Below are 26,154 nucleotides of genomic sequence, written 5' to 3' on the forward strand. Positions count from 1 at the left end.
TCATACCTTATTTTCTTTTGCAGTCTGATGTTTAGCATGGCTCTCTCTCCATTCCAAGCTCAGTTTTCCTCATTCTGTCCAGTGTTTGTTTGGGTTATTGGTCATGTCTCTGATCCACAGGTCATTTATAACTGGAATGATACACTGGTTCAAATGTTTGACTTTAAATAACACATCTAAATTACTCATAAAACAAAATGTAATTAACTTTTTTTTTTTTATTCCTTCATTGCAAACCTCCAAAGTTTGTATTGGTATTATCTTGCTGACAGTGTGACTACCTTTGTATTTAACTAGCAATTGCTTCCTTAATGATTTTTACATATATTTTGTTGGCAGTCTCTCCTAAGACTGAGGTTTCTAAGTTGTAAGTACTGTATCATTGAGAAAAAAAACACAACAATAGGTAGTAGATTCATATGTTTATGATTAAAATGCATTACCTGAGTGTGTTGTGAATATAGACACATTGAATTAGTTTAAGGCATGGTTGGATTAGCATTGTGTCCAATAGTGTGTACCTCACACGATGAGTCTCTGACACCATGGAGATCAGATGTTGATGATGATGATGATAATAATAAAAGCATCGCAAGATACCATTGGATACCTACTGAGCTGCTCAAAGCCCTGGGAGAAGAGGCAGTTAAAATTTTAATAGTTTTATGTCAATGAATTTGGATCGTAACTACATGGCCTAGGGAATGGAAAAAATCAGTTTATACACCTTTATTGAAGAAAGGAAGGTGATGCAAGAGAGTGCAAAAATTACAGAACTATAGCACTGATTTCTCATGCAAGTAAAGTCTTACTTAAGATCATTCAGAAAAGACTGGAACCATTCATGAAGAGAGAAATTCCAGATGAACAGGCAGGATTTTGAAAAGGCAGAGGAACAAGAGATCAGATTGCCAATTGTGAGATGAATAATGGAAAGAGCACAGGAATATCAAAAGAATGTCTATCTTTGTTTCCTTGACTATAGTAAGGCTTTTGACTCTCAAGATCATGTGAAATTGTGGAATGTGTTAAGAACAATGGGAGTACCAGAACATTTCATTATCCTTCTGAGAAATCTTTATTATGAACAAGAAGCTACCATCTGAACAGATCTTGGAGAAACTGAGTATTTCACAATAGGTAAAGGGGTAAATGGTAAATGAGGGTGAATCTTGAATTTGCCTTGGAAATGGTGATGATAACGGCACCTTTGCATGGAGAAGAGTTAGCGAAAAGTTCATCGAGTGCATTAATACCAAGGCTAAATTTTCACCCTCATTTACCATTGGAGGTTGCCTTACATCCCAAAGTGTTGAAAAACTATGTAATGTTACGTACAGTCAACTCCGAAGTCTACAAAGAAATTTTTTGGTTCCTAGTATCGAATAATGGTTCCAGGATTCCAATGACTTCATTTTTCAAAATGATGATGCATCTTGTCACTGCAGCAGATGAATCAAGAACTATCTGTGAAACAATGAAAACACGCCAATTAAAACTATGATATGGCATTCGATCCGATCTTTAATCCAATCAAAAATATTTGGAATATTTTAAAGCGAAAAAATGACACCAAAGTACTCACAAATGTTGTTGAATTATGTCAAGCAATCATGGAAAGCTGGAGTGAAATTCTGCCAGCTGACTGTTAAAAGATTATTGAGTCCATGCCATGAAGGATAAAAGCTGTCATTTGGGCTAAAGGAGGAATGACAAAATACTGAGTTCGGTGATCGGATATATATTTCCTGATCAAAGAATGATCTCATTCATACTTTTTGTTCGGTGTTTGATTTCTCTTTACCTAATTTCTGGTTAAAAGCAACTATAAAATTTTTTTTGTAATAAATTTTATTTCTTTGTTAATTGTATTTATATTCATAACTGTTCAAATTGAACAAAATTTATGTATTGAGGAAAAACAAATCCTATATATACAATGTCAGTGTTACAGACATTGATCAGATACTTTTTGCCAGGGGTTGTACAATCTAGAAGGTGAAATAAAATAAAAAAAAGTGGAGATAAAAACAGATAGAACATGAGTCTTGCTTCGAGGACAAATGGTCACTATTCAAATAACAATTTTCACTACTAGAACTTTCTACAGGTCTCATTGTCCAATTTCCCATTTTAAAATTTGGCATCACTCTACTTGAAATGGGCTTTCAAGTAATTCATCTTCCTGTTAAGTGCAATACTACAGCTACTGTAGTATTGCACCTTATCCTGATCATTAGTGCTCAATATAACATGCTATTATTTAGAGTATTTCACAAGTTTTTGTCTCAGTAACGCCATTTATGTCAACATGGTATTTCTATAATTCCTCTGCTAGTTCCACTTTTTTTCTACTGATACTTCAAAAATGTCTATATGCTGCTATTTAGCAATGGAGTATTTCTAAGTCCACAGGTGACAATGAGCTCGGGCTATGACCAGGTAGATCTAACTAAAACAATGAATGAGAAATGGCTCTCCTTGGTTACTTTATCTTGCTGTTAGACTCTGAAGAATCTGTGTTTAGAAATACAAGCAGGCGCAAGCAATCTTAAAAGTATTTCCATGACACATGGAGCAATGCATATGATGAATTTTCACAGAAGAGCTGCAATCTATAAACCTTTGAAACAATGTGGAATTACCGTGCTGGCAAGTATGACAAGCTTAGGAGATTGCTTGGATCAGTGCCATGGCATGTACAACTGCAAGGGCTGGACGTCGATAGAGCATGGGAAGTGGTCAAAGAGCATTTACAGGAGGTTATGGCTGATTGTATACCTAAGGTCCGAATAGTGAAACAAGTAGGGGTTAAATGGATGAATAACACCATTAAGCTTGAGCTGCAAAAAAAGAAACAACTATGGAGGGAATTTAAAGAAAGGGGTGACCTGCAGGCACACGAACGGTATAAAGTGCAGGCCAGAAGGTAACGAGTGTGGTAAAAACAGCAAAAGCCGATTATGAAAGGAAACTAGCTATGCAAGCAAAAGAGAATCCCAAACAGTTCTTTCAATATGCTGCAAGCAAGAAAAAAACTGTACATGGCAAAATGATTTTAAGGAATGACGATGGTAAAGAGTTCACTGAACCAGTCGATATAGTGGAGTTACTGAGCGCGCACTTTGCAAAAGTATATCATCCAGGTGGTGACGTTGAAAAAATGAAGGAACCATTAGTTTATATGGGAATTGTGATGAATGAAGTGGAGGTGAATAGTCTATTACAGAACCTTAATGTAAATACATCTCTGGGATTGGATGGTATACTGGCACGGGTCTTGCATGAAGCGGCTAAGGAATTATCAGTGCCCTTGACCATGTTGTTTAATCTGAGTCTCGGGTCTGGCTTAGTCCCGAAGGCGTGGAAAGAGGGGAAAATAGTTTCACTGCATAAAGGAGGATCCAAGACTATGGTTGCAAATTACCGACCGATCAGCATATCAGGAGTCGTTGTCAAGGTCTTGGAGAAAGTAGTCAAGGGAAAAATACAGGAATGGATTGATGAAAATGAGATACTGTACAGAAGACAGCATGGCTTTGTGAAGGGTAGATCATGCCTCAGTAACTTGCTCAAGTTTTATAACAAGGTGACGGCTGAACTGGATAAGGGAAATGGGTTTACAGTGATACTGCTGGACCTGGCAAAGGCGTTTGACAGGATACCACATGAAATTCTAATCCGTAAACTACAACATATGGGAATGGATATAGGGTTGGTGAGATGGATAGCTGGGTGGTTGATGGAGAGATATCAAAGAGTAGTTTATTCAGGAGTAGAGTCCAAAAGATGGCCTGTGACTAGTGGTGTGCCACAGGGTTCTGTTCTTGGACCACTGTTGTTTAATCTGTTCATTAACGATATAGGGAAGGGTCTAAGTGGGACAGTTCATTTGTTCGCTGATGATGCAAAGTTGGGTAGGGCGATAGTGAATGCAGAAGATGTCAAAGTCTTGCAAGATGACTTAGATAGATTGGAGTTCTGGACTAAGGAGAATGGATGTCAATTTAATGTGACAAAATGTAAGGTTATGCATTTCGGAGTGAAAAGATTAGCAGCAGTATACCACATTGGTGGAACTGTACTCCAAGAGATTGATGAGGCCAGGGACTCGGGAGTGTTGGTGGATAGGGAGATGAAGTTTAGGGGGCACATTGCGAAAGTAGCTAAATCAGCTCATCAACTCACTTGGTTGTTGAAAAATACCTTGACGAGCAGAGACAAGCAAGTTATTGTACCTCTGTACCGAGCCCTGATAAGACCTCATCTCGACTACTGTGCCCAGATTTGGTCACCTCGGTTCCTTCTTGATGGGGAGGAGGTGGAGAGGATCCAGAGGCGAGTGACTAAGATGATAGCAGGTCTATGGAATGAACCATATGAGAACAGGTTGAAGATTTGTGGGTTGCAGAAACTAGTTGATAGGAGGAAAAGGGGAGATATGATTGAGACATTCAAATTGCTAAAAGGATTCTATAGGATTAATTCAGAGGATATTTTTGAGATCAGGATTGGTGGTGGGAGAACTAGGGGACACCCATGGAAGGGGCAAGAGCGTGGTTAGCAGGGGTGTTAGAGCTGGGTTCTTTACTTTTAGAGTGGTAAATGAGTGGATTAAGCTGCCAGAGTCTGTTGTGGGTGCTATGACAGTGAGCGAGTTCAAGGCAAGGTATGATAGATACTGTGAGAATGTTGAACAGTTGTGTGAACATGATGTTTAGAGCCTCCCTCGATGAGTCTAAGGACTCCCTGGAGTAGCCCGTAGTAATAATAATAATAATAATAATAGCAAAGACATATTGTCAAATAGAATGGACCAAGGCACACAGAAACTGTACTTTGGAGCAAAGGAAATAGGTCCTGTGGAGGGATCCATCACACCACATACACTATACCAGTAGACTAATGAGTATGGGGATACTTTTTATCTGCACATTTTCCAATGATAGAGTGTGGTGGTGTAAGTGCATTGATACAAGTCACATTGACTGGTTAGAGTGTCTAGAATTATGACTTCCAGTCCTACTTTGATATCTTTTGGAGGACCAAATACCTTCACCTTTCTATCCAAAATCAGCAGAAAGTTTATCATGATGAACCGAAGCATTATGACAGCCAAAGTTAATACAACATATTCTTCATTTTTATCAATAAACATGTGTTTTATCTATATCACCATGTATACCATAATTTTTGGTGGCACAGATTTGACATAAAACTATACAGATCTAAATATCTTTTCTCCATAAAAGTGTGCTTATACAAAAAGCTGATAGTGATATAGTGAGCTTCAAGGCTTACCGATTATCTACTTCACTTGCTGCAGCAAATCCATGCCATAATATGTTTCTTATATTTAAAGAAATAGGAGGACCAATAAGAACCTGCAGTAGCATCATCTAAAAAACATAAAATATAAGGGATAATATTGGTATCATCAAATAAATATCATAATAGCATGTAACAATGCAAATATAGGCAGTCTCTGATTGCCTATATTTCACTACAGCAAACTCACAGGGACAACTGGAATAGTTTGTTATAGTGGATAGTTTGCTGCAGTGAATTTCTTTTAAAATGGCAGTGATCTAACAGATAAGCTTAGGCGTTGATGGTTATTCATGACTTATTTTTCACGGTATTAACAACACCACAAACACTTTTATCAACAAGGATGTTTTATTAACGCTAATATTTCGCTGATTTTCAACTCAGCATCATCAGAGCACAACACACATGTAAACGCGACAGTGAGTGAGTGAAACAATATAATTGCAAAAGACAAAAGATCTAAAGTCCTATTTTTGGTGCCCTCTAACGAAAAAAAAAAAAAAAAAAAAAAAAAAGCAGCAGCAGTTATCCAGGAGTTTTTCTTAGGATAACCGTCTCCCAAATTTTTGGCAAATTAATGCAACCATATTTGTTAAGGTTGGGAGAATTCTTCAAAGCCATTGCTGACTCAAAAAATAATCTTTCAGATCTATAACGACTCCTAAATAGCACATTCGTTTTCCTCCATCTAATCCTGTGTGAAGGAGTGTCCAAAGCGTGGCCTACCAGTCCCGATTTGCGAGTCATTATAGATCTGAAAGATTATTTTTTGAGTCAGCAATGGCTTTGAAGAATTCTCCCAACCTTAACAAATATGGTTGCATTAATTTGCCAAAAATTTGGGAGACGGTTATCCTAAGAAAAACTCCTGGATAACTGCTGCTGCTTTTTTTTTTTTTTTTTTCGTTAGAGGGCGCCAAAAATAGGACTTTAGATCTTTTGTCTTTTGCAATTATATTGTTTCACTCACTCACTGTCGCGTTTACATGTGTGTTGTGCTCTGATGATGCTGAGTTGAAAATCAGCGAAATATTAGCGTTAATAAAACATCCTTGTTGATAAAAGTGTTTGTGGTGTTGTTAATACCGTGAAAAATAAGTCATGAAAATGGCAGTGAACCTGGGACTTTGAGCAAGACTTTATATACATGATTATTTCTAATATATCACTTTCTTTTCAGAAGTATGATGATTTTAAGGTTCTATTGACAAATAAATGTATAATAAATACTTTACATAGAAATTGCTAACACCATCTTTTGAAGAAACATGCATGCAAGTAGTGAAAACTAATGAAATCATTAGGAATTGTAAAATACAGCTTGTAAATTGTTCACACATTATAATTATGCAATCACAAAATTACATATATTCTAGAGTGAGAAAATATTTAATAAATCACCTCTACAAAGACATCTGATTGAAAAGGATAAGATTTTTAACAAAAAAAAACAACAATTCTTATATTTTTATATTACAAAGACATAAATGGAAATGATAAAAATATGTAAAAAAAAGTACATCTGTTTGCAAACTTTACTGTTCAGTCTGTTTCAAATGCTTATAAACAGACTGATTTTAGATAGCTGTCAGTTGCCAATTTTCTCATACTTGATAGACCAGATGAGAAAACTGGCAACTGACAGCTATCTAAAATCAGTCTGTTTATAAGCATTTGAAACTGTCAGAAATTGCTCCTACACTGTTCATTCAGTGAACTGATTAATTTGGTCATCAATTCAATGGACTGCGAAGCAAAATTATCATTCATACTGTTTGCAAACTTTATAGTTCAGGGTCTTCTCACATACTTGATAGTCCAGATGAGAAAACTGGCAACTGACAGCTATCTAAAATCAGTCTGTTTATAAACATTTGAAACTATCAGAAATTGCTCCTGCATTACTGTTCATTCAGTCATCAATTCAATGGACTGCGAAGCAAAATTATCATTCATACTGTTTGCAAACTTTATAGTTCAGGGTCTTCTCACATACTTGATAGTCCAGATGAGAAAACTGGCAACTGACAGCTATCTAAAATCAGTCTGTTTATAAACATTTGAAACTATCAGAAATTGCTCCTGCATTACTGTTCATTCAGTGAACTGATTAATTTGGTCATCAATTCAATGGACTGTGAAGCAAAATTATTCCTACACAGTAATATCATTCATTAAGAGTTAAATATTATGACTAAACGTTTTCTCTGATGATCATGCAAAGCTGGGTTGAATAAATTTAGATGTGTAGATGATCATAAAAGACTCAAATGGTAGAGAGGAAATAAGAATCAAAATTTAATGTCAACACATGCAATTTATTACAAAACTGGTATTTAAGTGGATAAAGCTGAATAGACCAGCTTTGAAAAGAGTTCTTATAAAAAATAAAAAAAAAATATGGATTTGAACATTTTGACTGACACAGAATTTAAGTTTAAGAATCATGCTAGTAACCAGCAAGAATCATAACACAACTACAATAATGTACAGCCAACTGCTTGTCTGGTTGGGCAAGTGGTCAGCGTATCTGCTCTCCAGCCAAAAGGCTGCAGGTTTGAATCCCGATGTGGGCATGGGTGTTTGTGATTGTCTGTGAAAATACTAGTGGTGGTGAGTAGTAGATGGCATTGGTGTAGATGATGTGGTTTGCTGTAGTTAGTAGATAGTGGTGGAGATGGAGAGTTGTAGAGTAGGTGTCCTCCCTCGATGAGTCTCTGGACTCCCCGGAGGGGGCATGTAATAAAAATAATAAAATAATTATCCAATCCATCAGTTATCAGAATAGGAAATTACCTTCCTGATGTGGTAACTGATGGATTGGATAATTGAAGTACAATTACATGGTACTGTACCAGACATCGGTTGACATGCAAGGGTTGGTTAACTGAAGTGTTGTTGTTTTGAAGGTTGGATAAATGGTAGATTACTGTAGTATAAGAAGAATAAAGGTTTAATTAAAAGAAGCTTCAACAAAGGAAGGAAGGAAGTTATGATATTCTCATAGTATCTCTATAGTGCAGCTTGAAGAATGATGAGATGTCTGTTCTTTGACTGGAAAAGACCTCGGTTCAATTCTTGTCATGATAAGAGGAGTCATCATATGGGTTTTTTCAGCTGAAAATGAATTAGCCAGACTCATATGCAGGTAGCAGGGTTTTTTTTAGGCATGACTGTGGCACAGTTATGGGACAATGCTCTCTTCAAATGGAAAAGACCTGGGTTTGATTCTTGTCAAAAGAAATCTTTATATATTTCTTTTTTTTCCAATTACAGGTGAGGTAACCAATCTCATATGGAGGTAGCAGGGTCCTCCCCAACCCCTAGAACCCCAGTTTTTCATTAAGCATACATGCAAATTGGCCAGAGTGCACACATAATTAACAGATCATAGTTGTTGTAAGTGGTTCAGGAGGCTTGGCACCTTTGGACACCTTGTTTGAGAAATTCCCTTCGTGTTACCTGTGATTCATCTCTGGGGCTTCTTCTGTCTGAAGCACCAACAATGTACCACAAGGTAACACTACAGGCAGGGGAGGCCACGGGAAGGCTGTCTCAATCCCCCCCCCCCATTAACAGATAATAATATACAACTTGGTGGGAGATGGCATAGGGTGTAGTTGGTGGATTAAGTAGTATACGTAGGTCACGTGGTATGGAGTGGCCTCCTGCAATGATACTTTAGACTACTTGAGATGTCATGTAATAATAATAATAAGTATTATTATTATTATTATTATTATTATTATTATTCAGGCCTCCATGGAGTCAAAAGACTCATCGCGGGAGGTCCTTCCTAGGAAACACAAAGTCTATCAAGACTTATCGTGGGAGGTCCCTCTTAGGAAACACAAAGTTTATCATACCACTCCTTGAACTCATTGACCGTTCCCGCTCCAACCACTCTCTCGGGCAATGCATTCCAAGGTTCAACCACCTTCCACGCAAAGAAACCACTCCTCATCCTCTTGCACACAGCCTCCTTTCGTAACTTCCAGGGATGGACCTTGTCATCGCTCCTTCCCACCATTCCACCAAGTGAAAGAACTCTCCAATGTCTACCCTGCAACTGCCTCTCAACAGTTTAAAAGTCTCGATCATATCACCTCTCCTTCTTCAATCCACCAAACTCTGCAGTTCACATTCCCTCAGTCGATCCTCATAACTCATATTGTACAGTCCTGAAACCATCTTTGTTATCCAACTCTGTACCCTTTCCACAGTCAATTTATCCCTTTCAAATCCTGGGGACCAAATCTGAGAACAACAGTCTGAGTGTGGTCTGATCAGTCTTATACAACGGAATGATAACTCTTTTATCTCAGCAGGTCAGCATCCTTCTCAGTATTGCAGCAATCCTTTGAGTTACCCTCACCACCTTTGCAATATGCTCCCTGAATTTCAATTTTCTATCAATCATCGCCCCCAGATCTCTTGTCTCCCCCTACCTCCTCCAGTACAGCTCCTCCAATCGAGTATGCATCCTCCCATCGATGGATCACAAACCTCAAGACTTTACATTTTGCTGCATTGAACCGACACCTCCATTCATTTGCCCATCTGTCTAGTTTATTCAAATCCTCTTGCAGGGCTGCCACATCTGCACTATTACTGATAACCCTTCCCAGCTTCACATCATCTGCAAACAACTGAATGTCCCCTTGCAATCCATTGACAATATCATTGATATAAAGGTTGAACAATACAGGTCCCAGTACTGAGCCCTGTGGAACCCCACTTCTAACCTTCTACTTCCTTGATATTGCCCCACCATACACAACTCTCTGATACCTATAAGACAGCCAATCCTGAATCCAGTTGACCAACCTGACAATCAAACCCATGTGCTGCAACTTAAGTATCAGTTTATCATATGGCACCCTGTCAAATGCCTTTGCTAAGTCCAAGAAAATCGCAGTATATGCTTTTCCCTCACCTACTGCTCTTGTAACTTTATTATAAATGGCTAGCATATTACTAAAGCAAGAGCGCCCCTTAACAAATCCATGTTGATTCTCACAGATAACATTACCCTCATCTGCTCAACGCTGTATATAGTCCCTCAGTAATTTCTCCAAGACCTTAACAACTACTGATGACATGCAAACAGGCCTATAATTAGACACTTCCAGTCTGCTACCGCCCTTATTCAGCGGCTCTATCTTACCTTCCTTCCATTCCCTGGGTATCTTTCCCGCAGTCAGCCTTTTATAGAAAAGCCGGGTTAACAGAGCCGTCAGTTCTTTAGCAAATTCTCTCAAAACCCGTGATGACCATCAAGACCAACAGCTTTACTGGTATCCAGAGTACTCAGTATTTGGAACACACTCTCCTCTTGCACCTCTAAACCCTGAACCTGACCTATCCCTCTTTTCTTTGGATCTTAATGCCAATCACTTCTCATATTCCAGTTTTGCCTTCCTCACCAATCTGGTCACTCTCCTGGCATCTTATATTCTTCATGGGTCTGTCCTCCACCCCTCTCCTTATATCACTTCCACAATCTCTTTTTCAACTGCAGTTCCTGTTTGATATCGTTTGTCATCCACTTTACACCAAATTGTGTCCACTTCTTCACCCGTGGAATACAGCTTACTATTGCTGTTAACAAATAACCTTTCACAATTTCCCAAGCACTAATAATATCCTGGCCTTCCAATTCTGCCCTCCATGAAACTGCCCCTAGTTGATACCTAAGACTATTATAATCACCTGCCTTATAATTCCATATACGTTCCCTTTTCTTTGATACTCCTGCATATCTGTTCATCTTCCAAGGCAAAACCACATGGTCACTCTCTCCAACTGGTGGGAGAGATGTCATCTCACTTATTATCAGTTCTTCTGATGCTATGACCAAATCCAAAACTCTTGAACCTCTTGTTCCCTCTATTACATGCTGCCGAAGACATTTGTCCAAGAATCCCAGAAATTTTATCCCCCTTCTTACTACTTGCATTTTCCTCTTCACAGCTTATACTGCTGTAGTTAAACTCTCCCATAACAATCATTCTTCTTGCACTTACCAAGCTCAACTGCCTAAACATCTCCTGGTCCCCACCCTCTGTGCTCCATGGTTTATAGCAACACCCATCTATAGTATTACAGATGCTCTAAGATTACAGCTCACAAGTTCAGTCCCAAATTCTCATGACTTTCATGACATACAATTAGTAATTAGCTGTAATTTCTTGATTTTACCTAATAAGGAATTGGGATGAGACTTAAATGATGTTTATAAGCTTGCCTAAGGAATATGAGCAAATCACAAAATCATGTCATACTTTGCTGAACCAGGCTTACCAGAGAATACAAAGAGGTAAGTGAGAAAGACTGCTAGAACAAATATATGGAGTAATTTTATTTATTTATTTTTTTAATACTGATATGGCAGAAAACATGTTGAATGGCATTCAGCAAATCCCATCCAATCCTCATTTTCCTGTGCATCCTGTTATTAGATATCCACTTAAATAATGAGTGAATGAGAATGGCTAGCAGTTTAGGACTAAGCTGATCAAGAATAAGCCAAACAGTGAATGTGGTTGTTTTAACCTTATGGCCAAACCTAAAGCTATGAGGACAGTGTATTCACAGTGTATTGTTCATCGATTTCCATAAAATCGATGAGCGATTTTATGGAAATCTTGCTACTTTCATATGAGAATGGTTAACTCATAATGAAGAGTGTAGAGGTCATCCAATGGAACAGAGTGAACCAGGGTAGAACTAAAGATAGGTACCATCATTGTAAAAACAATATCAACAGAAAAGTAGAACAAGCTAAGAATTAGAGAAGCAACATGGTCACATAAATCTTGCTACAGAGATGAAAAAGACTAAAGCAGGGTTGTTACAGCTAATAACTATGAGCGGGGTCTGAAAAGTTCTCGGCCTAACAATGAAAAAACAAATTTATAATTTCAAAAATATTTTTATTTTTCAACATAATCTCCCTTAAGACTAATACATTTAATTCAGCGATGCTCCAGCGCCATTATCCTGTCCCTGTAGTGGTTCTCAGTAAGATCTGCAAAATATCCCTCCACAACTGCAATCACCTCTTGATTAGAAAAAAAACACCGACCAGCAAGGAAGAGTTTTAGTTTTGGGAAGAGACAGAAGTCAGAGGGAGCCAAATCTGGAGAATAGGGTGGATGTTCCAACAATTCATAGTGCAGATCCCTTAATTTTCCTATTGCCAAAACACCTTTTGTGGGCAGGTGCATTGTCCTGATGAAAGATAATTTTTTTCTTCTGCAAACCAGGTCTTTTCTCACAAATTTTTTCATCTAGTCTGGTTAAAAGATCAGAATAATATTCCCTAGTTATTGTTTTACCCTTTCAATATAATTAATAAACAAAATGCCTTTAGCATCCCAAAACACTGATGCCATGACCTTCTCTGCTGATGGAACCAAATTTGTCTTCTTTGGCACTGTGAATTCTACAGTCAAAACAGTAGACAGTGCTTCTGTCTACTGTTTTGACTGCTGTTTTGATTCTGGCATGTAATGGTGAATTGAAGTCTCATCCATAATAATAAATCAATGCACAAAATCAATTTTATTCTTGTTAAAATGCTCCAAGCACTGTTCAGATATTTTCATGCAAGTGCATTTTTGATCTGCTGTGAGCAAGCGCGCCACCCATCTGACACAAAGCTTCTTCATTTGCAATTCTTCATGCAAAATATATCCTACACATTCTTTTGAAATGCCTATAGTGTCAGCAATTTCACGCACTTTGACTCGCCAGTCATTCAATACAATATCGTATACTTGATCAATGATTTCTGGTGTTGTTACACTTTTTTGGAAGTCCTTGACGTGGATCATCTTCAAGGCTGGTATGGCCACGTTTAAACTTGGCAGCCCATTTCTTAATTGTTGAAAACGAAGAAGAAGAGTTCCCATAAACTTTTATGAACTTTGAATTAATTTCTTTCAGCGAATTCTTTTCTTTGTAAAAGAAGGAATGAATTCTTTCTTTTACAAAGAAGGAATTTAGACGAAACTAGTTGTGTGTATCAATAAAGTTTAACTCAAAACCTCAGTTTTCAGTCATTAAATAATTTCAATATATATATATATATATATTAGTGTGGTGCTTCCACAGTTCATTTTGTTAATTAAATATTTTTACATGTTATACCAACATGCATTCTACATAGAAATTAATATTTATCTCTGCAGTAAGTAAGCGACTGGGACATTTGTTAAATGAAACAAACAATACTCGAAGACAGTTTTCTAGGCATGGTAAAACTAGCTCATTTCTTAATTGTTAAAAACAAAGAAGAAGAGTGCCCATAAACTATTATGAACTTCGAATGAATTTCTTTTGTGGTTAAACCTTCTTTTACAAAGAATTTTATAACGATGCAATACTCAATTTTAGCCATTTCAAGGGATACAGATGACACTTTTGCTTCAGACAGCTGTATAAAACAAACTACTTGATAGAATGACTTGAAATTTCACATCAATGCTTATGGCAGATGTATACCAACTCAGAAAGAAAAAATCTTGCCGAAAGCGTTGCTATCTATGGTCAAGGCCGAGAACTTTTCAGACCACACTCGTATTACTTGAGTATGTTATACTCAAGCAATAGTGATCAGGAAAAAGAGCAACTATAATTCTGTTTTTGACAGAATACTGCATGGAAAACTATTAGATAAGTTGGAGAAATGGTAATGGATATAAGGATATGAGACTGATAGACATACATCAGAGGACAGTGTATGGAGTGGAATCAAGGAGAATGAGGGTTACTAGTGGAGTGCTCATAGGCACTGTACTTGGACCGCTACTTTTTAATTTGTGCATAAATGATATAGCAGAAGATTTGAAGGGGGGGGGGATATATAGTTGTTTGCTGATTATGCAAAACTAGAGAGGGCAATAGCTGATAAAGGTAATATAGATATCTTACAGGATGATTTAAATAAATTGGCAGTGTGGGCAAAGGACAATGGTTGTCAATACAACGTTGTAAAATGTAAGGTAATGCACTTCAGGATGAAAAGATTACATACTTCGTATAATATTGATCGTATTAGTTTACAGAAAAGTGATGAGGCTAGGGATCTAGGGATGATGGTGAGATAGAGTTTTGAAATTCAGAGGACATATTGCAAGAGTTTGCAAAATAGCTCAGGTGATTACTTGGATGCTGAAATACATATTGACAAGAAAAGATAGAGAAATATTATCCCTCTTTATAAGGCTATGATTTGGCCATGTTGACTACTGTACACATATTTTGCACGATATATAGTGCACAGTACTATGCTTTTGACATGAGGAGGAAATGAGCAAAAGAATTAGTGGTGGTTGTGGGAACAAATGATTTAAGTGGACATAAGGAGAATGTAAGGATTAATATCAGGAGGTTATTGAGGAGAGTGAAAGATAACAGTATAGTGGGAAAGGTTGTCAATGTGTTGCCAAGGTATGACAATGACGAGTTGAGAAGGAGAACTAGAATCATGAATGGTATGCTAGCAAAGCTATGCAAAGAGAAGGGAGCACAGTATGTGGATGTATGTCATGTATTTGAGGAAAGAATGGAATTATACAGAGGTGGTGGATTGCATTTGAATGGATTTTGAGTGATAGCACTAGAGAAACTTGCTAGATGGAAATGCAGTGTGTGATGCAAACAAGAAATCAGAAGTAAGAGATGAAGTGAAAATCAGGTGAGTGGTATTGAAGAGACAAAAGTGCTTGGCAACAATGGAAACAATAGTAGTGTGAGAGATGAAGAGAGAACAGAATGCAAGAGGAACAGGGAAATGGGGAGTACCCAGGTAGACATAGCACAGGGAGAGTGGACATTGGAAGTAGTAGTGAATGTTTGTATGTATGGGTATGATTAGTATAGAAATGGGATAGATTGGGATGTGGATGGGGAAGTTGTGACTGAGCGGATAAGCAGTGATAAAGGTGATTTGACAAGGAAAGGTGTGATGGGGAAATCACAATCAAGAAGTGGCTTGAGGTCGGACTGGTTATAGACTTAAAAGTGAATTGCTGTGTTTATTTACAAATTCCAGAAGTATCAGAAATATGGTAAATGAAGATGATATCCTAATGGGAATAGAAATGGAAGAATACACTTTTTAATATGAGGATATAAAGGACAAGTAAGGAGGAAGGAGTGCTGCTGATGACAGCAAGGGAATTATGTCCACATAAGGTAGACATGAAAGAGGGAAATAGTGGCAATGGTTATGAGGCAGGTGTGGTGTGAGGTGGTGGTTGACAGGAAGAGCCATTCAGATGGATGTTGCTATAGTCCAGGGAATGTGGAGGGTGATGATGAAGAAATGTAGAAACAACTTGGGTTAGTGAACAAAGGAAGAATGATTTGGGGATAAGAAAAATGAATTTCTTGAGAGAGAACTACCTCAAGCAGCATATAAAGGAGAGCACGTGAGGACTGAGAGTTTTAGATCAGATCATTTCATCAGAAGATGTAATTATGAGTGGAATTTTACACTTTACTCCAGTTGATGAGAATGATCATGAAGTGATCACCTGGGTTGTGGTTAGCCATATGCAGATGACTGTGAGAAAAGTATATATGTGGAAGCAGAAGGGTGGTGATTGTGTGCAGATTCATGTTCCAGTCGATGTCCAGAACTCTGCATTCAACGTGTCAGCTGACGAATGGCAGTTTTTACATATTATCCTTCATAGCACCCTATGTTCACGATCAGTGAGAGTGGCAGGTCGTCCACTGCGATCTTCCATCTCAGAATGGCATCACTGCCTGTTGACCTGGGATAGCCCAATTTGTCAACAATTTTCTGAACAGATAGGCCTGCAACATGGCATCCTATCACAATGCCTTTTTCAAACTCTGTCAGTTCCATTCTTGAAGCCATTTCACACGGACACAGTTGCACTGACTTGGGAGCATCATATTCTTCCAATTGTTATTGGCTACAAACACTTGACTCGTTACATGGCACAATGCCCATGGAGGATGCCCATTAATTTCTTTTGAAGAAGTGTATTTCTGCCTTCTAAGTCATCTTTTATTGGAACACATAGATCTTGATCCTCTTCTGGGACTTTTCCATGCTGTCTCAGCAAAAAAAACACGTTTTGCTTTCTTTCTCCATTCTGTTTAAGTGACCATGTCACCTCAGATTAGTCCTGCTCACATATTCCTGAATAATAACAATGCCAAATTCCTCATATATCTTAATTTTTAACATGATTCTGCCATTGATACCATCTGCTAACTCTTCTAATTTTCTTCAAAACTCTCCTATCTGTGATCCCTTTAGTGAGGTGTTTTATTTCTAAACCAACTCGCAGATCCATAGGTTAAAATTCATTTTAAAATTGCTCCGTATATAACTAGTTTAGTGTTTGAACTAATTCCACTCTTATTCCATACAAATTTATTCAGTTGGCTCCACACCATACCAGGTTTGTTAATTATTTTCTCTATTTCCATGATTATTTTGCCAGCTTCACCAAAAACTGTGCCTAAATAGCTGAAATATTTTACATTATATAGATTCTCCTTTCAGGATGCAGTTTACGTTTTTATAGTCATTGTCTTTTTATTGCTCATTTTCATGCTAAATTTATTACAGCTGTTATTAGTTTAGTTAGGAAATTCTTCAGAATACTACTGGATTTGTTTAGGTGCATAACATCAACTGCATAAACAGCTGAGTTGAATATCTCTAATCATGATATTAGGCATAATGCCACTTCCTTCATGTGATCATACAGACTATGAATATCTTTGTCTTGCACTTGATTTAACATCAAACCATCTTCCTGTGCCTCCTTCAATACTAACTGCTATATTATTAAAACTCAAATATAGATTATGTGTTGCTCAATATAATGTATGAAAAATTAAAGATACTAAGAAATTATATTTTTGATTAAATCCTTTATCCAAGTGTAAGCAAACAAAGTTTTGAACATGAAGTATCTTTGCAAATGGGCTACTTGTATATAGAAGCTAATGACTTCACATCAATTGCCTTAGTATCCCATTATGCAAAGTACACATCCTTTTGGATGTTTATAATGCTAAGCATTGTGGGTAAGGCCCACGCCCAGACCAGTTTCGACTGGGAGACAGACCCAGAAGGGATATCAAGGCTGAAGAATTACAACAGTCGTATATCTCCCATATACAAGTAGTGAAAAGGTGTATCACCTTATTAAATTACTCTGGATAAGAGATAGATGTTGAAATTTTTTTTTCTTTTCACTTGGTTATAATATAAATTAAAGATGCCAAGAAATCATATTTTGGTTTAATCCTTTATCCAAGTGTAAGAAACAAAGTAAATACAAGTAACCCAAGAGTGAAGATACTTCATGCACAAACTTTGTTTGCTTATACTTGGGAAAATAATTAAATCAGGGTCTCCATAGCTCAGTCGGTATAGACAAAGCCCTTTGGTTGGAAAGACCTGGGTTCGATTCCTGCCCATGATGTGAGGAACCTTTATCTTGTCTCTTTTGATTAAAGGTGAGTTAGCCAGTCTCATACAGGGTTTTTCACCTGGAAATTCAGGTTTTTCATCCCTCAGAACAGCAAACTGGTACCGTGAACATACACACAGATCTACAGTCACAAAATATACTTAATCCCTCATTAGGAGGGCTCAGCCCATCCTAAGGGATGAAGAAGGGGGGAACCCCATACAAAATAAATAAATAAAATGATTAAATCTAAGAATATAATAAATTCTTGGCATCTTTAATTTATATTATTATTATTACGACACCTCCAAGAAGTACTAAGACTCATCGAGGGAGGGTACCTACTCTACAACTCTCTGTCTCCAACACTCAATCCACAACTACAGTCAATCCACATCATCTACACCAACACCATCTACTATCCACCATCACCACTAGTATTTTCACAGACAATCACAAACACCCATGCCCATGGTGGGATTCAAACCTTCAAGCTGGAGAGTGGATAGACTAACCACTCGGCCAAGTATTATAACCAAATGAAAAAACATTCAACATCTATCTCTACCTAGAGTAATTTAATAATAAGGTGATACACTTTTTCACTACTTGTATATGGGAGATATATGACTTCTGCATTACTTCAACCTTGGTATCCTAGAATGTTCTGGGTCTAGCTCCCACTGATGAGATCTACTCCTGAGATAATGGTACCAATTCCTCCAAGTGTGCAAACTTAAGGAATTGAAATTCCACGATGTGAAGAAGCGAGACGGGTGACTAAGGTTTTAAAAGAAATAGTTGGAGCTAGTAAGATTTATTCATTCGTGCTGTACGGAGGAAGGGAAATATTTAATTGTAGTTGAAGATGTGGAAACGAGGGATAAACTATTACAAGAGTTTAATTCGAAGATAGCACAGTAATTTCTGTAATACTGGGAAGCCAGGTTAAAACAGTAAAAACTGAGAGATTTTGAACAGAATATATAGAGAACAGTAATGAAATTCTTATCCAGACATTCTCAAAATGGGGTAAAATCAGTAACACATACAAAAATGTATATCAGGTGAAGATCCAGACTAGTTTTCTGGTAAGGTCACCTTCACAATGGATATAAAGACATCCACAGCAAATTTTTCAACATCAGTACAACTCAAGTTATGGCGAACTATCCAAGAGTACAGAGGCAGTGCTTGCATTGTGGTTCATACGATCACTTGGGTGGCAACTGTCCCAAAACTAAATGTTCCAACTGTATGGAGATCAGACACATCACTAATCCGTGTTTCAAATCCTAGATGAAAGAGTGGGAACACCAGTAGAGCCAATTAGAACAGTATATATATATTGGAGAGGCATAAAGAAAAGTTTCTGGATCTTTCCAATTGGTAAAATCACAAAAAGTGCATGACTAAATCAGCCAGAAATTAGCCCCCCAAAATTCGAACTGTAGGAGCCACATTCCCAGTCAAATATGGATGGAGCCACATTAAGTTGAAATTAATGATAATGAACCTAGTATAATAACTGAACAGACACAAGGCAAAATGCAAATAAATGAACTGTTATACAAGGAGAAACTGAAGAAGAAACAGAAAAGCAAGTAAGACAACCGAAAGAACTTAATATGCAGGCAAGATCATCAAAAAGAAAAGATGAATTAATAAAAAATAATTAAGAATAAACAAAAAAATTATAAGATGTATTAAAAAAGGAACTAAATCTAAAAGAAGAAGAAATAATAAAAAATGTAAAAATGGAGAAGGTTGTGGATCATCAAATGAAGACTCCTCAGGCTCAGAAGAGTTTATGCACTATGAGGAACCATCTCATGCTAATAAAAATAAAGCAAGAGATACAATTAAAGAAAAGAAAAAAAATTTACAGCAAAGTTTTCTCAGTACGATTATCATCCACATGAAAAGAAAATAACTAGCTTCCAAATTAAGAATGATAGGTGAAACTGGAATAATGGAAAGCAAATGTAAAAAAAAAAATGGAATACAATTCACAAGAAACAGGTTATACAACTGATCCTTCACAGAGGAACTTATCAGGTTCATTCAAAATCTAGAAGTTAAAGAGTTACCAGTGACACATCTTATCATCTCCTTTCTGCATTGCCTAATTAAATATACAAGGATTCCACAGACAAGGTAAACAAGAAGCTATAGGGAAACTTATGCTATACCATAATATCAGGTTTATGTTTCTCTAAGAAACATATTCTGCAGATATAAAAAGTTTAATAAACAGATATCCACTTCTTTCTTATTGGAGTTTTGGAAAATTTAACAGGGCTGGAGTAGGAGTTCTTATTCTTGTCCCCCTTCCTTGGGTCATTCCGTAATACAGGGATGCAGAAGGGAGAATCTTGACAATAGACTGGAAATACTGTGGATGTGTAACAAGGTTTATAAATGTTTATACTCCATTCAGTGGAACAGTTAGACAAAAATTCTTCCAGGAATTGAGGCCATATTTATACAGTGTCCACTACATCATAGCAGCTGGAGACTGGAGCTGTATTGAAAAGCCCACATTAGACAAAATAGGAGGACACCCCAGGAGTAGAAAAGTGGGATATGCATAGTTAAAAATATGCCTCAACAATGCTTAATTAGCACACCTGGAGGATTCGCAATCCTAATCTCCAGGCTTACATGTACATGAATCAAGGTATTGGCAACAGTTTATATTCGAATTTATATTTCTTCTTCCCTTATAAATAGGATAATTCAGATAAAACATCTTGATATCAACATGTTAGATCATAATCCAGTTCTGCTTAAATTCTGCTGCATGGAACAAGTAGAGATCGGTTCTGGACCATGGAGACTTCCACCAAATTTTCTGTTGATCTTTTTTAACCAAATTCCAGATCCTCTGTTCAAACTGGAATAATGTTACCTGGAACTGGGATGTATGGTTAAAATTCACACAAGCAATAAAACAGAATATGACTGAATGGGGAAAGGAACAGGCTATCCTTGAAAGAAAAAAGTTGAAAGACCTGTATAAAGAGAGAAGCTGGTTCATAGCAAATCAATGCAATGGTATAGAATGCAGCAACATCATTAGAAAAGTGGAAAGACAGTAACAAGTAGAAGAAAGAAATTTTAAAATAAGAATAGAGCAGCACTTAGCAGATAGTCTTTCATTTGCATTCAACAGATAATTCACTACATTTTGCAGAGAAAAGACTAACACTCAAATCTGTGTTGATGGTGAAGCCATGTCCACTACTCAAGACATCCTTGACTCCTTTCACAAACACCATAAAAATCTGTTTGAAGAAAATAGTACTGTTGGAAAACATTAATGGTTTTCCTGTTCATATCTAATATGGGCTTGACAGACCCATTACAGCATCTGAAGTTACTACAGCCGCCAGACAAGAAAATCCCCAGGACCAGATACCCTAGAAATAGAACTTTACCACGAGGCCTGGGATTTTATTCTTCCCATTCTAATTATACTGTTTAATTCTTTTTCTCTTGTCAGGACACATACCAAGTGAATTTGTAGCAAGCCATACTGTCCTCATTCCAAAACCTAATAGAGATCATACCTAATCAGCAGCTGAAGATCTATTTCTCTATCTAATATTCACTACAAGATATTTTTCCACATTATCAATAACAGGCTCAAATTCGGAATGAGATTCATAATTAAAAGCACACAGGTGTATGGAGTTCCAGGCTGAGCAGTAGAATTTAATCTGTTTCTGCTATGTGAACTCCGCTTAGTTAATATGAAAAAGAAGCCAATGGCAGTGCTCTCAGTAGACCTTACTCAAGTATTATAATGTCCAGCATCCATTCTGTTCTGCATCCTCCAGCATATTGGTGTTGGTAAAAAGCTGCTATCCATTATTAAAGGAGCTTATGCCAATTCAACTACCTGCCTCCTAGTTAATGGATTCCTATCAGACCCAGTAAAAATTCAAAATGGAGTCAAGCAAGGTTGACCTCTTAGTCCACTACTCTTTGCATTGGTTCTTGAACCTTTCTTGCAGAAAGTCGACAATATACGTGCTGTGTGAGGAATAACAGTTCCTTCAACGATGAAGGAAAATAATGTATTAGCATATGCCGATGATGTAGTAGGCACTTTGAGGGATAATGATTCCATACACATCTCTTTTTAGGTATTTTGGAAAAATTCAGCAAGATCAGTGGATTAATTGCTGATGCAGACAAGATGAAATTAAAAGTTTTTGGAAAGTAGAATCTTGGAGGCATTCCTTTTGGACTAATCCCTAAGAGAGAACCCCTCACTATACTTAGAATTCCCTTCTCCACTTACCCAATATTACCAGTTCAAGAACTTATATACAAAAACACTGAAACCTTAGAAGAGTCGAAAATTGGGCTGCTTTCTTTTTCCTCTAAAGTCATAGTACTTAAAACCATAATCTTCCTTGCTCAGTTGTACATAATAAATATTACAGACATTACAGAAGCTGAAGAAAAGCAATTATATAATAAGCCCATGCAATTTTTTTTTGGTCCAGTTGATACCAAGAAGTTAAAAAGGAATTTTTTCAACTATCAAAGAAGCATGGAGGCTTTGGGCTTCCAGTCTTAAAATTCTACTATTTAAGTAATATGGCTTAAATAAAATAAAATATTGCAGCCAATCACAGATGTGCAGACCTTCTCTAGTACTATTTGGATTTTCATCTTCCCCTTTGGAGTAAATATTATGAAGGTCCAAAAGCTGAGATTGTTCCTGAATACCACAACATTCTATGCTTAATTCTAAGATTGCTACAACATTCTGGCATTGATATGCTTTCCATTAATAAAAGTAAAATTTAATATAAAGAAATCTTTAACCTCTTTAGCCATGAATTTCCACAGTTGGGTACTGACAACAACATTTTGTTTCATAACTTGCTGAAGTTTCAAGGATACCCTAACAGGAGGGATCTTGCTTGGAGAATTGCATCTGGTCACTTTCCAGTCAATATCATCAAATGGAGGTACTTTAACATAGGAGATATGTGACATATGTTACCAATTGAAAACAGTAAAACATGCATTCTACAGCTACCCTCTTTCCCTGCATATCTGGAACACATTATGCAATGTGTTGGGCATTCCATTACTTTTTTTAACTCACAACAGATCAGGTTATTTTTTTGCAGTACCCACCACCTGTCAGCAATGGGAAGAGAATAATTTTGATTTTTCTAATTGATGAATTAAAATACCATTTATGGAAGGTTAGGAAGAAACATGGATTTAAAAACCAGCCAGCAATATGAATACAAATGCTTTACAATATTGTATTGTGGAAATTTTATTGTTCAGTCAGATGCTTTCTGTATTTAGAAAGAAGCATTCTAAGAGATCAAAGTTTTGGCTAAGTGGTGTAGACCAGCGCTTCCCAAACTGTGGGCTGCAGCCCCCTTGGGGGCTGTTAGTTTTGTTGAGGGGGACCAAAATAATGAAAACAAATTTAAAATGTTTTAAGACTAAGTAGATTTTTTTTTATCTTAAAATAAATGATTTAATTTTTATTTCTTTTTGTTATTTTTTATATTTGAATGGAAAAAAATCACATGTTGGTTTTGGTTCACAAATTTTGCTTCCTGCGTATTTTGCCACTTAATGAATATTAGTAAATTTATATGCTGTGTATGTTTTGTATTGAATATAAATACAATAAATATTATAATAATATATGTCTGTATTACGATTTTTTTTTTCCGATGGGAGCCGTGAAATATATTAATTTTTCCAAAGGCCTTTACATCCTTAAGTTTGGGAAGCACTGGTGTAGATCACCCACATTATGCAATATTTACCAGGGGGGAAATAAAATTCTGTCCATTTTTACTATACGAGGTTTTTTAAATGGTTCCATCCTCTTAGTTCAATGTGATCTTATGGTCAACTGTAGGGTTACCAGAGAACAATTCCCAGACAGAGAAGGCCAACTCAAGGCAGTTAACTCAGATAAGGCTAACCACGCAGATATCAATTATCTTTGCACTTTAATTTTCTCCTTGTACTAGCAGGCTTCCTTGCACACCATACTAATTATTCTAGGCCTATGATGAATACCTCTTTACTTTTTCACCTCATTGAAGGTTGAAACCAGTCTGGGTAGTGGCACTACCTATAATGCTTAGCATTATAAATATCCAAAAGGATCTATGCCTTGCATTATGGGATATTAAGGCAAGTGATGTGAAGTCATTAACCTCCATATACAAGTTGCCCAGTTGTGAAGATACTTCAAGTGTAAAAACCGAGAATATAATTTTTTGGCATCGTTAATTTATATTATAACCAAGCGAAAAAACATGCAACAAATATAATGTACTATTTACATAATATAGTGTTTTGAATAGTTTTATTTTACTCTTACTACCTTGTCATTCATCTTTTCCAGATCAGCAAAAGTCAAATACATGTCCTTGTTATATTCCCAGTGATTTCTCGACTATTTGTCTTAAAGTGAAAATCTGATCATGACAACCTCTATTTGGCCTCAACCCAGCTTGTTCTTCTTTACAACACAACTTACACAATTTTTCCTTCTTCTCAAGTATGCTTGCATATGTGATATCTGAAATACTCAGTAAGGAAATTCCTCTGTAATTTTTACATTCAATTTTATTTCCCTTTTTACAGATTTGTAGTATGATGTAATGGCTATTTGAATTATGCAGTGTAGTCATTGTAAAACTCTTATATTTCCATATTTGTGCATTTGTGCATTTTTTTTGAGATTTTAATAGATTTTTCTGCTTCAAGTACTTGATATGTACTCCTGATTGCATTCTCATGACTATTTCAACCACCTATCTGTCAGTTCTTGTTTCATTAAGTGATCTCAAAATAACTACTCTAGATCTCTAGAATATCTTTATTCTAAAGGTCTGGATTAGTTACTGCTCTCCTCATCATTATTATTATTATTATTATTACAGGCAACTCCATAATGCAAAGAAGATAGCAGAATCACATAATGCTAAGGTTTACATTATGATTAACAATGTAACAATTACATTATGATTCCCAAATTAACAGTAATAGAAAAAGTCTAAAATTAAAATTTATTACACAATAATCTGAACCATTTACCTACCCAGGCTACAAATTAAATGTTTATCATACTGATTAAATTTTTTAATAATAATAAACTGACAATTTATTTGAAATCTCCAGCACACTGTCATTACTGCTAGTTGCCCATGTATCTTTCTTGTCTTTTTAATTTTTGCTCTCGCATTTTGATTTACTGTATGATGTTCTTGCTTTGCCATATTTCTGTATACATGTACTGATTTTGAATGTCCCCCATTTTCAATCGAAGTCTCAAACTATCTATCTAACTATCCATTGCCAACTCATTACTGAGATCAGCTAAATAAATTAAAACAAAAACTCCTTCAAGTAAACAACTTAAAAAGTGCAACCAATATGCGATCATCTTTCTGTTCAAGATTTTCAGGTATGTTTTTTTTTCAGTCGATGTTTTTTTAAATAACCAAATTTAATTAGTAATCTTCTTCTTCTTCCTTAGCTTGATGAACCTCTATGGCTTTTTTGCTGCAAGTGCCAACTTTTTTTATTCCTTTCTATCATGAGCTCTTTCAGTCCAGGAATGCCATCTCATCAAAGTCTTTTTGGATGTTATCTTCTCAGTACTGCCATGGTCTTCCTCAAGGTTGCTTTCCATCAGGCCTCATCTTTTTAATGCCTTGTTTAGCCATTCTCTCCATATGTCTACCCATTCTTTCCATATGTCCAAGCCATCTCAATCAGTAAGCTCTGATTTCATCAAGTAGAAGCAGGGATTTATAGAGTTCATATAATTCTTGAGTATGTCTTCTTCTCCATTCACCTGTTGTGTTATCTCTTTCAGGTATCTGAAAGAGATAACATCCTCAAAACGTCCTCTGAAAGAGGTAAAATCCTCAGAAAAGTCTGAAAGACTTTTCTGAGGATTTTACTTTCAAAGATCTGCAAAACTTTTGCATCTTGGTTTGTGTTATGCTCCTGGTTTCTGCTACATTTAAAACAATAGGTGTAATAATAGTCTTTTATATTTCTGCTTTAACTCTCCTTAACAGAATTTTGGAAGATAGTAAATGATGTATTGAAAGAAATGAAGTTACCAGAGGATGTGGAAGAATGGTGGGACGTTAATAGTCGGAATATTAGAAAAATTGGAGAAGAGGTGCTTGGTATAACATCAGGAAAGGGACCACCTGAGGATAAGGAGGCATGGTGGTGGAATGAGGAGGTGCAGTTGGAGATCAAGGAAAAGAAAGAGGCAAAGAAAAAATGGGACATGACTGGAACTAGAGCCGACAAGGAGGCATATAGATTA

The 26,154-nt window shown here is 36.6% G+C and overlaps 1 protein-coding gene across 5 annotated transcripts in view; it reads right to left on the minus strand.

Moving 5' to 3' along the window:
- The window catches only part of LOC150102183 (endoplasmic reticulum membrane-associated RNA degradation protein-like), a 197,377-nt gene that overhangs the window by 126,017 nt on the left and 45,206 nt on the right, over positions 1 to 26,154 (minus strand). For all 5 annotated transcript variants that reach the window (XM_090399424.1, XM_090399425.1, XM_090399422.1 and 2 more), the window contains exon 6: positions 5,302 to 5,399. In XM_090399424.1, the coding sequence (XP_090255550.1) occupies positions 5,302 to 5,399 (98 nt within the window). The remainder of the gene's footprint in view (positions 1 to 5,301; positions 5,400 to 26,154) is intronic.

The sequence above is a fragment of the Typopeltis vanoorti genome, chromosome 10 (genome assembly GCF_054136105.1).
Source record: "Typopeltis vanoorti isolate ZY-2024b chromosome 10, IOZ_Tvanoo_1.0, whole genome shotgun sequence".
Lineage (NCBI taxonomy): Eukaryota > Metazoa > Arthropoda > Arachnida > Uropygi > Thelyphonidae > Typopeltis > Typopeltis vanoorti.